This window comes from Zalophus californianus, chromosome 2, assembly GCF_009762305.2.
Source record: "Zalophus californianus isolate mZalCal1 chromosome 2, mZalCal1.pri.v2, whole genome shotgun sequence".
In the NCBI taxonomy this organism is placed as follows: Eukaryota; Metazoa; Chordata; class Mammalia; order Carnivora; family Otariidae; genus Zalophus; species Zalophus californianus.
In genome coordinates this window covers 156882163-156897303 of record NC_045596.1, presented here as the reverse complement: position 1 = coordinate 156897303, position 15141 = coordinate 156882163, and the positions used below count along the sequence as shown (strand labels likewise).

At 38.4% G+C, this 15141-nt stretch overlaps 1 protein-coding gene across 3 annotated transcripts in view; it reads left to right on the top strand.

The window, feature by feature from the left end:
• Positions 1 to 12785, top strand: part of ADAM28 (ADAM metallopeptidase domain 28) — a 98117-nt gene extending 85332 nt beyond the window's left edge. For 2 of the 3 annotated variants that reach the window (XM_035725631.1, XM_035725635.1), the window contains 6 exons: positions 31 to 139; positions 1076 to 1154; positions 9203 to 9268; positions 9776 to 9841; positions 10706 to 10768; positions 11319 to 12785. In XM_035725631.1, the coding sequence (XP_035581524.1) occupies positions 31 to 139; positions 1076 to 1154; positions 9203 to 9268; positions 9776 to 9841; positions 10706 to 10768; positions 11319 to 11339 (404 nt within the window). In that variant the 3' untranslated portion in view covers positions 11340 to 12785. Of the gene's footprint in view, positions 1 to 30; positions 140 to 1075; positions 1155 to 9202; positions 9269 to 9775; positions 9842 to 10705; positions 10769 to 11318 lie in introns of those variants that run through there. The other variant, XR_004819831.1, reaches the window with a different exon arrangement.
• The last annotated feature ends 2356 nt before the right edge of the window (positions 12786 to 15141 follow it).

Genomic DNA, 15141 nt, shown 5'->3' with positions numbered 1-15141 from the left:
CTTAACAGGTCTGGGTTCTCTTTGTTGCAGACTTCTCCATTGTGGTTGGGGTGCTGTTCCCTGTGGCCATGATATCTGTGGTGGTTGCTATAGTAATCTGGCATGAAAGCACCAGAAGAAAGCAGAAGGAAGTCCAGAGGTAGCCTTCTATCTTACTTTGGGGACTTTTTGACCTCTAATTTATTTTAAATTCAAGGATATGACCCAAATTCTCAAATTTAAGTAGTTTACTACAAATACTCAGAAATAAGTACAGATACATTTCTCTTGGACCAGAGGCTGGGTATCAATTTTACTGGGAAATCCGTCACAGCAATACATGTATTGTTTTTATGTTGATTACTGTATTCATAATTAATAAAAAGTTATAACTCTTATTAGTAAAGATTTTACACCCATTATAAGAATACACTGTGTAACATTTATTGGTCATTATCTTTATGACAAGTGCTATGCTGAGTCTTTTTATAGTTCATTATCTCTAATCTTCACAAGAATGTTGTGAAGTAGTAACTATTATTTCCATTTTATAGGTGAAAAGGTGTTTTATATTAGTCCTTAACTGTAGCAGTCTTGCAAAATCAGGCACTTCACACTTTTTCTTAAGTGGAAACCAAGGCTCAGAGGTTAACAAATATGTTCGCAGTCTTACCACCTCAGTTGTTGGAATCTTGATTTGCACCTACATTGGTTAATCTTTCAAACATGGTCTTGACACTACAGTTATCTTTCTAGCCTTTGTTAAAGACTAACTTATTCACATATAATGGGTTTCCTAAATATTGAATGAATAAAATAAATCATTAATTAAATGAGATAATTTAAATAAACGCTGATTCAACACCATCATTATTAGGAATCAAGGCCCTGTAGAGAATCTAGAAGAAATTTAGTGGTGGTGATTATGAATTCCAGGACAAGGAGTCCTTAAGAAAGTGCTAGAGAGCAGAAGAAAGCCCAGTCAATGACCAAAGATGACACAATGGGCAAAGAAAATTACCAAGCTTCTTTCAAGTGTCCTCATCATGGTGAAGGAAATGTTAAGTCCTTTTATATGATATGCTTTCATATACAGGCCACTTTCTACTACTGGCACCAGGCCTCGCAGACAGAGGAGGACCCCACTGATGGTGAAGGATATTCAGCCCCAAGAGGTGAACCATAGTTTATAGTGTGCTTGCCTTGGACGCCAGTTTGTGATTCTTTCATTTTCTTGTCCTGACCACCTACCTATCTGTCTTTCCTACTCAGCAGTATTTTACAAATCCAGTCCACTAGTTAGTATGTAGCTAGAATTTGGGGCTCTCTAACTACACATTCGGAAAATTCTCCTTTGCCTTTTTTTTTTAAGATTTTATTTATTTGAGGGGGGCAGAGCAAGATGGTGGAGGAGTAGGAGACCTAGATTTCGTCTGGTCTCAGGAATTCAGCTGAATAGGGATCAAACCATTCTGAACACCTACGAACTCAACAGGAGATCGAAGAGGAGAGCAGCAACAACTGTCTGAACAGAGAAGCGACCACTTACTGGAAGGTTGGACGTGCGGAGAAGTGAATCCGAGGCGATATTCGGGAGGATAGACGGCGGGGGAGGGGGCCTCCGCCGGCCGCTTCTGGCAAGTGATAGAGCCGCGGAGCACAAAATCGGAACTGTTAGAAGTCGGCTCCGCTGAGGGACATCGCTGCAGTGGCTAAGCGGGGTGGAATCCTCCCGGGACAGTGTGGTCTCAGGACCCTTGGGGTCACAGAAAGACCGGGGGAGCCTGAGTGTGCCAGAGCTCCCAGGTATCGGAGCGGGGAAGCCGGCTGCAGAGACGGAGCTGAGGCGCGGGCTCTCAGCTTGGGGTTGCCATAAACTGTGATCCGCGGCCCAGTCAGGCCACTGCTCCTGCAGCAGGGACCCAACAGGCGGCAGATCCAGGGAGACTCCCCTCTCTCCCCTGGGAGGAGTGGTGCGGGAGTGCACCACAGGGATCTGCTAGGTTTGGAGACTCCACACGGGGTCAGGTGCCAGAGATAGGAACGCTCAGTCACAGGCCGGGTGAGCACGGAGAGCGGCTGGAGACCAGGGACAAGGGAGTGACTGCTTTTCTCTGGGGGCGCACTGAGGAGTGGGGCCCCGAGTTCTCAGCTCCTCCGGGTGGAGATTGGGAGGCCACCATTTTTGCCCTGGTCCTCCAAGGCTGTACCGAGAGCTTGCAGGGAACAAAAGCTCCTGAGGTCAAACCCGAGCAGCTTGCTTAGCCCGGACCAACAAGAGCAGGGCAATTCAGCCTCCGGCAAAGACATTTGGAAACCACAGCAACAGGCCCCTCCCCCAGAAGATCAGCACGAACAGCCAGCAAGCCAAGACCAAGTTTACCGATCAAGGAGAACGGGAGAACTCCAGCGCTAGGGGAATACTGCACATAGAATTCATGGCTTTTTTTTTACCATGATTCATTAGTTCATCAAAGTTAATTTTTGTTAACTGTTTTTTTTTTCTTTTTCACTTTTTCAACCAACATCTTATCAATCTCTTTTAAAAAAAAAATTTTTTTTTATTTTTCATTTTTAGAGTCATATTTTATCCATTCATAGTAGTTACCCTTATTTTTGGCATATATATATAAGTTGTTCTTTCTTTAAAATTTTGAGATACAGTTTCTTCTAACAGATCAAAATATACCCTAAATCACTAGTGTATGGCTCTGTTCTAGTCTCCTGCCTGATCACATTATCTCCCTTTTTTCTTTTTTTTTTTAAATCTTCTTTCTTTTTTCAAACAACTTCTTATCTTATCAAGTCCTTTTATAAAATCTTTTATAATTTTCATCTTTACAGTCATCTTCTATCCCTTCATTGTATCAACCCTTATTTTGTACATATATGTCTTTCTTCCTTTAAAATTTTAGGAGGCACTTTTTTCTAAGAGACCAAAATACGCCCAAAAGCTAGTGTGTGGCACTGATCTATGCACTAGCCTGATCATATTTGATCACATTCTTCTTTTTTTGTATTGTTCTGGTTTTGTTTTTATCTTTTTTTTCTTTTTTTTTTTCTCTTTCTTTTTTCTTTCTTTCCCTTTCTTTTCCCCTGGTTTCAGGTCTTTTCTGATTTGTATACAGTATATTTGCTGGGGACATTGTAAACCTGTTAGCATTTTGTTCTCTCATTCATCTATTCTCCTCTGGACAAAATGACAAGACGAAAAAAATCACCTCAGCAAAAAGAACAAGAGGTAGTGCCGTCAGGCAGGGACCTACTCAATACGGACATTAGTACGATGTTGGACCTAGAGTTCAGAATCATGACTTTAAAGATACTAGCTGGGCTTGAAAAAAGCGTGGAAGTTATTAGAGAAACCCTTTCTGGAGAAATAAAAGAACTAAAATCTAACCAAGTCGAAATCAAAAAGGCTATTGATGAGGTGCAATCAAAAATGGGGGCACTAAATGCTAGGATAAATGAGGCAGAAGAGAGAATCAGTGATATAGAAGACCAAATGATGGAAAATAGAGAGGCTGAGAAAAAGAGGGAGAAACAACTATAGGATCATGAGGGCAGAATTTGAGAGATAAGGGATATGATAAGACGAAACAACATTAGAATAATTGGGATCCCAGAAGAAGAAGAAAGAGAGAGAGGGGCAGAAGGTATATTGGAGCAAATAATAGCAGAGAACTTCCCTAATGTGATGAAGGAAACAGGCATCAAAATCCCGGAGGCACAGAGAACCCCTCTCAAAATCAATAATAATAGGTCAACACCCCGACATCTAATAGTAAAACTTACGAGTCTCAGAGACAAAGAGAAATTCCTGAAAGCAGCTCGGGAGAAGAGAGATGTAACCTACAATGGTAAAAATATTAGACTGGCAACAGACCAATCCACAGAGACCTGGCAGGCCAGAAAGGACTGGCAAGATATCTTCAGAGCACTAAACGAGAAAAATATGCAGCCAAGAATACTATATCCAGCTAGGCTGTCATTGAAAATAGAAGGAGAGATAGAAAGCTTCCAGAACAAACAAAAACTAAAGGAATTTGCAAACACGAAACCAGCACACCAAGAAATATTGAAAGGGGTCGTCTAAGCAAAGAGAGAGCCTAAAAGCAGCAAAGATCAGAAAGGAACACAGGCAACATACAGTAACAGTCACCTTACAGGCAATACAATGGCACTAAATTCATATCTTTCAATAGTTACCCTGAATGTAAGTGGGCTAAATGCCCCAATCAAAAGACACAGGCTATCAGATTGGATTAAAAAAACAAGACCCATCAATATGCTGTCTGCAAGAGACTCATTTTTGACCCAAAGACACCCCCAGATTGAAAGTGAGGGTGTGGAAAACCATTTACCATGCTAATGGACACCAAAAGAAAGCTGGGGTGGCAATCCTTATATCAGACAAACTAGATTTTAAAACAAAGACTGTAATAAGAGATGAGGAACTTAAAGGGTCTATCCAACAAGAAGATCTAACAATTGTAAATATCTATGCCCCGAACATGGGAGCAGCCAATTATATAAGGCAATTAATAACAAAAGCAAAGAAACACATTGACAACAACAGTAATAGTGGGGGATTTTAACACCCCCCTGACTGAAATGGACAGATCATCTAAGCAAAAGGTCAATAAGGAACTAAAGACTTTAAATGACACACTGGACCAAATGGACTTCACAGATTTTTCAGAACATTCCATCCCAAAGCAACGGAATACACATTCTTCTCTAGTGCCCATGGAACATTCTCCAGAATAGATCACATCCTAGGTCACAAATCAGGTCTCAACTGGGACCAAAAGATTGGGATCATTCCCTGCATAGTTTCAGACCACAATGCCTTGAAACTAGAACTCAATCACAAGAGGAAATTCGGAAAGAACTCAAATACATGGAGGCTAAAGAGCATCCTACTAAAGAATGAATGGGTCAACCAGGAAATTAAAGAAGAATTAAAAAAATTCATGGAAACCAATGAAAATGAAAACACAACTGTCCAAAATCTTTGGGATACAGCAAAGGCAGTCCTGAGAGGAAAGGATATAGCAATACAAGCCTTTCTCAAGAAACAAGAAAGGTCTCAAATACACAACCTAACCCTTCACCTAAAGGAGCTGGAGAAAGAACAGCAAATAAAGCCTAAACCCAGCAGGAGAAGAGAAATAATAAAGATCAGAGCAGAAATCAATGAACTAGAAACCAAAAGAACAGTAGAACAGATCAACGAAACTAGGAGCTGGTTCTTTGAAAGAATTAACAAGATTGATAAACCCCTGGCCAGGCTGATCAAAAAGAAAAGAGAAAGGACCCAAATCAACAAAATCGTGAATGAAAGAGGAGAGATCACAACCAACACCAAAGACATACAAACAATTATAAGAACATATTATGAGCAACTCTATGCCAGCAAATTAGATAACCTGGAAGAAATGGGTGCATTCCTAGAGATGTATCAACTACCAAAACTGAACCAGGAAGAAATAGAAAACCTGAACAGACCTATAACCACTAAGGAAATTGAAGCAGTCATCAAAAATCTCCCAACAAACAAAAGCCCAGGGCCAGATGGCTTCCCAGGGGAATTCTATCAGACATTTAAAGAAGAATTAATACCTATTCCCCTGAAACTGTTCCAAAAAATAGAAATGGAAGGAAAACTTCCAAATTCATTTTATGAGGCCACCATTACCTTGATCCCAAAACCAGACAAAGACCCCATCAAAAAGGAGAATTACAGACCAATATCCTTGATGAACATGGATGCAAAAATTCTCACCAAAATACTAGCCAATAGGATCCAACAGTACATTAAAAGGATTATTCACCACGACCAAGTGGGATTTATCCCTGGGCTGCAAGGATGGTTCAACATCCGCAAATCAATCAACGTGATACAATACATTAACAAAAGAAAGAACAAGAATCATATGATCCTCTCAATAGATGCAGAAAAAGCATTTGACAAAGTACAGCATCCTTTCTTGATCAAAACTCTTCAGAATATAGGGATAGAGGGTACATACCTCAATATCATAAAAGCCATCTACGAAAAACCTACAGCGAATATCATTCGCAAAAGCTCTCAGCTTTTCCCCTATGGTCAGGAACACGGCAGGGATGTCCACTCTCACCACTGCTATTCAACGTAGTATTAAAAGTCCTAGCCACAGCATTCAGACAACAAAAAGAAATCAAAGGCATCCAAATCGGCAAAGAAGAAGTCAAACTCTCACTCTTTGCAGATGATATGATACTTTATGTGGAAAACCCAAAAGACTCCACACCAAAACTGCTAGAACTCATACAGGAATTCAGTCAAGTAGCAGGCTATAAAATCAATGCACAGAAATCAGTGGCATTCCTATACACCAACAACAAGACAGAAGAGAGACAAATCAAGGAGTCGATCCCATTCACAATTGCACCCAAAACCATAAGATACCTAGGAATAAATTTAACCAAAGAGGCAAAGGATCTGTACTCAGAAAACTATAAAATACTCAGGAAAGAAATTGAAGAAGACACAAAGAAATGGAAAAACGTTCCATGCTCATGGATTGGGAGAACCAACATTGTGAAGATGTCAATGCTACCTAGAGCAATCTACACATTCAATGCAATCCCCATCAAAATACCATCCACTTTTTTCAAAGAAATAGAACAAATAATCCTAACATTTGTATGGAACCAGAAGAGACCCCGAATAGCCAAAGGAATATTGAAAAAGAAAAGCAAAGCTGGCAGCATCACAATTCCGGACTTCCAGCTCTATTACAAAGCTGTCATCATCAAGACAGTATGGTACTGGCACAAAAACAGACACATAGATCAATGGAACAGAAGAGAGAGCCCAGAAATGGACCCTCAACTCTATGGTCAACTAATCTTTGACAAAGCAGGAAAGAATGTCCAATGGCAAAAGACAGTCTCCTCAACAAATGGTGTTGGGAAAATTGGACAGCCACCTGCAGAAGAATGAAACTGGACCATTTCCTTACACCACACACAAAAATAGACTCCAAATGGTTGAAAGACCTAAACGTGAGACAGGAGTCCATCAAAATGCTAAAGGAGAACCAAGGCAGCAACCTCTTCGACCTCAGCCGCAGCAACCTCTTCCTAGAAACATCACAAAAGGCAAGGGAAGCCAGGGCAAAAATGAACTATTGGGATTTCATCAAGATAAAAAGCTTTTGCACAGCAAAAGAAACAGTCAACAAAACCAAAAGACAACCGACAGAATGGGAGAAAATATTTGCAAATGACATATCAGATAAAGGGCTAGTATCCAAAATCTATAAAGAACTTATCAAACTCAACACCCAAAGAACAAATAATCCAATCAAGAAATGTGCAGAAGACATGAACAGACATTTTTCCAAAGAAGACATCCAAATGGCCAACAGGCACATGAAAAAGTGCTCAACATCGCTCGGCATCAGGGAAATCCAAATCAAAACCTCAATGAGATACCACCTCACACCCATCAGAATGGCTAAAATGAACAAGTCAGGGAACGACAGCTGTTGGCGGGGATGTGGAGAAAGGGGTACCCTCCTACACTGTTGGTGGGAATGCAAGCTGGTGCAACCCCTCTGGAAAACAGTGTGGAGGTTCCTCAAAACAGTTAAAATTAGAGCTACCATTCGATCTAGCAATTGCACTACTGTGTATTTACCCCAAAGATACAAATGTAGGGACCCGAAGGGGTACGTGCACCCCAATGTTTATAGCAGCAATGTCCACAATAGCCAAACTCTGGAAAGAGCCAAGATGTCCATGGACAGATGAATGGATAAAGAAGAAGTGGTATATATACACAATGGAATATTATGCAGCCATCAAAAGGAATGAGATCTTGCCATTTGCAACGACGTGGATGGAACTGGAGGGTGTTATGCTTAGTGAGATAAGTCAATCAGAAAAAGACATGTATCATATGACTTCACTGATATGAGGAATTCTTAATCTCAGGAACAAACTGAGGGTTGCTGGAGTGGTCGGGGGTGGGAGGGATGGGGTGGCTGGGTGATAGACATTGGGGAGGGTATGTGCTACGGTGAGCGCTGTGAATTGTGTAAGACTGTTGAATCACAGATCTGTACTTCTGAAACAAATACCGCAACATATTTTAAGAAAAAAAAAGAAGATAGCAGGAGAGGAAGAATGAAGGGGAGTAAGTCAGAGGGGGAGATGAACCAGAAGAGATGATGGACTCTGAAAAACAAACTGAGGTTTCTAGAGGGGAGGAGGGTTGGGGGATGGGTTAGCCTGGTGATGGGTATTAAAGAGGGCACGTTCTGCATGGAGCACTGGGTGTTATGAACAAACAATGAATCATGGAACACTACACCGAAACAAATGATGTAATATATGGTGATTAACATAACAATAAAAAATTAAAAAAAAAGATTTTATTTATTTGAGAGAGAAAGAGTGAGCGAGAGAGAGAGAGAGGGAGAGAGCACAGCAGGGGGAGGGACAGAGGGAAAGCAGACTCCCCACTGAGCAGCGAGTCTGACATGGGGCTCGATCCCATTACCCTAGGATCATGGCCTGAGCTGAAGACAGACGCTTAACCGACTGAGCCATCCAGGCCCCCCTCCTTTGCTTTTTTTTTTTTTAAGTGCAAAACTGTCTTGCTAAAATGCAGAGGCTGCTTTGTTGAGATTCACAAATGCAAAGAAAATAAAGAGAACAAGGAGAGCAGAGTCCAGATGTCTCTCTCTTTCTCTCCCTCTCTCTCCCTCCCCTGACCCTCCTCCATCTCTCCTCCCCTCTCTGTCCCCCTCCCTCCCCCTTCTCTCTCTCTCTTCTTCCTTCTCTCTCTCCTTCTCTCTGACTCTAAGTTGATTCCTTTTTCCTTTTGCAAATGTCCCAATTAAGACAATAATATGTGTATTTGTATGACAATACATGTAATATGTATAACCCTTAAAGCCCTGGCTGTGTCCTGCAAGTTTAGAAGTTTTAGCAGAGATTGGCTAATGGTAATGTCATTGGAAATAATGTTTTTGATGGAAACATACCTATCTCTGACAGCTCTGGATACAGCAGAATGCAGCAGCTGGACTACTGTGATTGCCCATCCTATTTCTTGGTGTCATCGCAATTCTGATCTCCCATCTCTTGAAAGGACTGCTTATTTGGAAGTTGAATTTAGAAAACTGATCATTTCATTTAAAAATATTATTATTTTCTTTTTTTTTAGATGAGTCAGATGAAGCTCCATGCACCTGATCTGCCAGTAGAGAGCAATGAGCTTCCAGCTTCTGTTGTGAGTTAGCAACTTCTCTTAAATATCACTTCCAATCTAATCTCAAGGTAATACTAGTAAGAGACATAACCCACAATACCCAATTATTTCCTCAGAAGAATGTTAAAATCTTGGTGAATATTAATATAAAATACAGATTTTCCAGCAAAACTTTTTAAAATGCAAAATGTGAGAAGGTTGAACCTACCTATGTTTAACCCCTTAATCTGAATTACTGGGTCTGAAAAGCTGGTAACTTATTACAAGAAGAGTACCAAACTGCTTCATAGAGTGGCATCTTCATCATCTGTCTATTGGCACTGGCCTTATTTCTGAATTGTATATATATATGTATATATATATATATATATATGCTTAAATGAAGACACTTGAGCTTACAGATTTAAACTATTTTCATGGGTAGTATCATGAGTTCTCCATTTCTGAAAATGATTTAAGCCTTTCCATTAAGCACATCTGTTTTCAAGGCCCCATCTTTGAATTAATTTTATTTTACCTTTTTATTAGCTAATTACAAAGCCAGATTTTCCACCACCACCGATTCCTACGTCTGTGTCATCTTCTTCTTTCCTTGTAAGTATCGGGTAGTCACTAATAATTTTTTAAATGTCTTTTGTGCCCCATGTGGATAGTGTCTCTAAATCTATGGATTCTTTCTCAGGATACATGCTCCCTAGGCCAACCTGAGATATTGTAGCACATGGGTTTATCTGAGAAAGCAAGGCCTACTTACTATCTATAAATCAATATGGGTATTAATTTTTTATTATTAAAAATATTTCTGTTACATAATCATCAAGAAATGATAAATAGTTTTTATTATTAAAAATAGTTCTGTTACAAATGGTAAGTAGTTTTGCTTTAGGAGGTAAACAGTCTCCTTTCTAGATGCTTATTTTGGAGAATATAAAATTTTATTATATATTTTACTTTTTAATTTAATATAGATAGAATAAGGCCTATATTAGCTACAGTTTTCTATAGAAGGTGGGGTATGAAAAACAGACCATATGTAGGCAAACCTGGAATAAAAGTTAGGCACTTAGGAAGTAAAAGGTAGAATTCATTCACTCAGTAATTACTGAGCATGTTTCTTCATACTTGGTACTCTGTTGTGGGTAAATGAGAAAGAACTAAAATTAAAGTCATTTTTTCAAGAATGTTTACATTTTTAGTGTGAAAACTAGTCATATGTGTATAGAGCGCTTAATCCCTCACATATTTTTTTGTGCCAAGGTATGTGATACCTATGAAAAGAATGTGGTAAAGGGGAAAATGAATGTTAAAGTGGGAGAAAGATCCATTGGGTAAGTGGTTGAAATTTGAACTAGAGTGATGGGGCGGTAAGCGATGATTTAAATAAGGAAATAAATATGCCTAGGATTGGGAAAGAATAGCATTTCTAATGACCTACTATTATTTTTGTCTCTAATATAGCATAATGCCACAAAAGTACTTCCCTCTACTGTTTTTAAGGATAAAATAATGTCAACACCTAAGGTAAGAGATCCATAGGCAAACAACTATAATCTTGTCACACTCCCACTGTCAAGGAGAGAAGTTCTAACTGTGTCTTCCTAGAAGATGTTCACTAAGAACAGTAGCTGTATGATTATAGGGTGGGAGCGGAGATATGTCTTCCTTCCTAGTGTGGTCAAAACCAAGAGGAAGAAGATGGAAGGGTTTTAGCTAGAAAGTGATGATGATCCCAATATTCTTTATTTTCTCAGAAATATTCCCAGGGAAGTGAGATAGAGAACATCTCCCATAGGATAATCCCCCAGTGTCTCATAACTCTTCTCTTGATCCCTCACCTTCTCCATATTACATCAATTAGTCAGATGGATATTTGGATCCCAGGGTGGTGTTTTTCCTCACATTCTTTTCCTGCCTTCCCATGTTTGCACTCCTTCACTGCGGTATATCAAATGATCTATAAAATAGGAAGTGTGACTACACAGAATTTATTTTAACTTCTTAATAGTTCAAAGTTATAGAATATCTAAGTTTTAGAATTAAATAGATCATTTAAGAACTTTGTCTTTTTCAGGGTTCCAATCCAAAAATCTGAAGCATTGACTAAGCAAGGATGGGTGCAGTAATGATCTACTTGGAAGATTGGATAATCTGGATGGAAGAGAAATATACTTACTTCCTCCTTATTATTTGCTCTTGATACTCAAGATGTTAACATATCTTGATTCATCTTGTACTTTGAGGAGACTAAACAAAAATTTTCGAGAGAGACACTCTTGAGAATCTTTGTATGAATTTACAATTTCTATCTTCCATACTCATGGGAAAGAAAAGGACTCTAAACAAACAGCTGTGGATCTGAAATCTCTAATTAGGTGACTTTCTTAGACAACCCTCCTTTTCTTACTATGATGTTGACTAATATTTCCTCAAATATTTTGAACATCTTAATTTTCTCATTTAGTAAGAAACAATTTACCCTCTAATTAAAACAAACAAACGAAAATCCCCAGGAAATCACAGGAAACTGGGAGGGATGGAAGAAAACCCTATGTTCCTCATTAGATGACTAGCAGCATCTTGACTGTTTTAACCATAAACCTGTCAAATTAGAATGGTAAGAACAAAATTATATAAACAATCTCTGATTTATATAACTTTTTCCTACATTATCTTTTGCAATCCTTATTAGCTGTGTCATTTGAAATTTGCTACAAGTGAATAAAACTTTATTAATTAAAATTTTTTCACAGAAATTTGTACAATTCAGTTACTGGCAAGCTTAAAGTGAACTTCACTTTCTACGTGGAGAAAGTTTTAATTACATAAATTAATAGCATAAACCAGAGGTTGTCAACTGGTAGCTTGCCGGACATATCTGGACTACAGATTTAATTTATTTGGCCGGGATGATTTTGGTCATAAAGTATTTTAAAAATGTTTTGAATTTGTGGTCAGTATTTAAAAATTGGGAGATCTTGCATAAACATCCAGATTTCCAGCTTTGTAAAAGTAATCAAATGGTTTGGCAGCACTGGAATCACATTGCCGATAGCAACCATTAGCTTAGTTGACTGATGTTGGAATAAACATTGTTGGTTGCCTTCCAAACAACTTTCTTCCTTCTTGTTTTCAGAACACCAGTTTTATTCAGTTGTCCATATTTTAGAAAAAGGCAAACCTGATTCCATCTCCAGGTTAAATCTCTATCGTTTCAAATCAGTCATAATAATCTTATTTCCCTTACTAGTGATTGATTTGGTAAGTGTATGACTCCCCCCCTTTTCTTTGCCCATGAAACAAGAGAAGAGACATGTTGTGAAATTTTCACAAACGGTATTCTGTCCCTTCTTCTGGATGTTGGGATCTGGATAGCCTATCTGATAGTGTTGCAACCATGTTGTGATTATGATGTCAAGGTTGATATAATAAAACCTGGTCTCTTAAAGATGTCATTGAATTGGTAGATTAATAACTGCTGGAGTTACCCTAAACTTTGCTGGGATTTCCTATTATGCAATCAATAAAATTTCCTTATTGTTTAAGCCATTTCAAGTTGGATTTTCTTATTTGCTACACAAATCGTCCTAACTAATAAAGTTGCTGCTTCCATTATTAGGGTACATGCTTTCCATGTGTGCAGTTAGGGCCACTTCATCATCACCACGATTTTTGTGTTTTTTTTTTTATACTTGGCCTGCTTTGCCCATTTCCACCACGGACCTGGTCCCATACCCCTTCTTTTCCATGGGGAACTTTATCCGCAAGAAGTTCATTTCCCCTTTTAGTGTGAGTTTCTATATAAGTTCAATCCCCAGCATACCCAGAGTCCATCTGTCAAATCTCTCCTATTATAGCAGCCTTTCTTTCCACGTGGGAGTTTACTCAAGAACACATTAAAAACTATAGCTTTATCTTTGGGGTTAGGTTTCAGAAGACCTTGCCCTAACCAGAAATAAAACCCTATTTCCCACGAGGCCACAATCTCACTTATGACAAACCTGTAGATCTTTGCTCTATTGTTTGTTTTCTTTCTTTGTTTTTTGGTTTTTGTTTTAATTCCTGTCCCTGTCTCATTCTTAATATTGATAAAATGGAAATCTTTAACCTATGAATCTTTAACTGGCCACCACATGACCTGAGCTAGAAATAAAACTTATGCTATCAAGAAGAACCTTCCTGTAAATTTTGAAATGATGGCACTAGGTCTCTGATGTGGAGGCCTCAGAGCTCCTTATGAGGACAGACAACTGGAAGACAATGATGGAGAAATGATTCTCTTATCCTAAGACTTTGAACCCAAGCCCTGCAGAATTTCCTACTGAGCTGAACTGTAGAACAATTTAGACCGTTTAAAGCAAAGACTTTGATTTCACAGTCCTGTTTCCAAATTAGATCTGCCACTTACCAACTTTGAAGGAATTGCACAATATGACATTTAAAACCTCAGGTATACCTCCAAGCTTGCTTTTATAATTAGTTATTTTTACTTTCTCTGCTTTAAAATAATAGATTAAATTATGGTCTTTTTCAGGTATACCATATGGTTTCTCTAAATACTCCTTAGCACCTCACCAAGTTATTGCTTTTTATGATATTTGAAAATGCTTTTAACTTTGCATGAAATGACAAAGTTGTGCGAAGTATGAGTGAAAAAGAAAGCAAGTTTTAGCTGTAATTAGAAATTATGGAAAGGGTGGAGCTATACGATTTAAGTGAGTAATAATGACAGCTAAATTGTAAAGAATCAAGGGCCTCTGAGTGACAACTAGCAGGGAACTGAGCCTGTCAGCCCAACAACACTCAAAGGACTAATTCTGCTAACAAGCACTGAATGACCTGGGGAGCAGCTTCCAACCCGGTTGGACCTCAGTGGCTACCTCATGAGAGAAACTGAAGCAGAAAACTCAGCTAAGATTTGCCCAGATTCTACAAAAACAGAAACTATGAGAAAATAAATATGTGTTCTTTCAAGCTGCTATGGTTCGGAGAAATTTGTTATGCAGCAATAGATAACTACTACAAAGGAGTAGAGATCAAATGTTTCGAATATTCCAGACAGGTTTAGGTAGAATTAATCACTATCTTTAACAGGAATTTCACCATTTCAAAACTTTCTTTTTTTTTTTTCCTTTCTTTCTCCTTTTTTTCCTTTCTTTCTCTTTTTATATTCTCTTTCATTTATCCTCTCTTTTTAAAAATTATCAGTTATCCTCTTAAGATTTCTGATATCCCGTCTTCTCATATATCATGTTTTCTCTCACATCTGTTTGCCTGTTTTCTTGGTCTTTTTGAAGAATTCGTGAAGTTTATCTTTTAAACTTCTTATTTATCTTTTATACTGTGAATGCTCCTTTTTGCTAATTTTAAGGCATTTTATAATTATTCCTCATATTTGCTTAATAACAGTCTCTCCGTTCTTATCTCCATTCAGTTTTATAAAGGCCTGCTAATGAACTATTTTGGCCTCTTGTTTCCAGAATTTTACTTTTAAAATTCAATTAGTGAAGCAATTTCTGTCTAAATTTTATTAGTCCTTCTCAAAGTAACTATTTTTCAAAAGTTCATCCTTCCTCAGCCACTTGAGTACTATGCTCCCCGTCTTTCACTGACATAATTATTTTCATAGGTGATGCATTGCTATTTTCCAGTTGGCTCACCCTCGTGTTTTAAAAGTTCTATCCTGAACTATAATATTCTTACATTTTATGTCTTTGATGAGAGAATCTATCTCTTCAGCTAAAGAATTTCAGTACAACTAGTATTCTGAGTGTAATTTGCAAGTAGCTGGGCCATGGGTAAATCTTGCATATTCTCCTCTGCCCAAGATTCTCTTTTATTTTGAGCTAAAACTGTCTACCAGGGCCACATCAGGAGTGGCAAACCTTGTTGTTGAT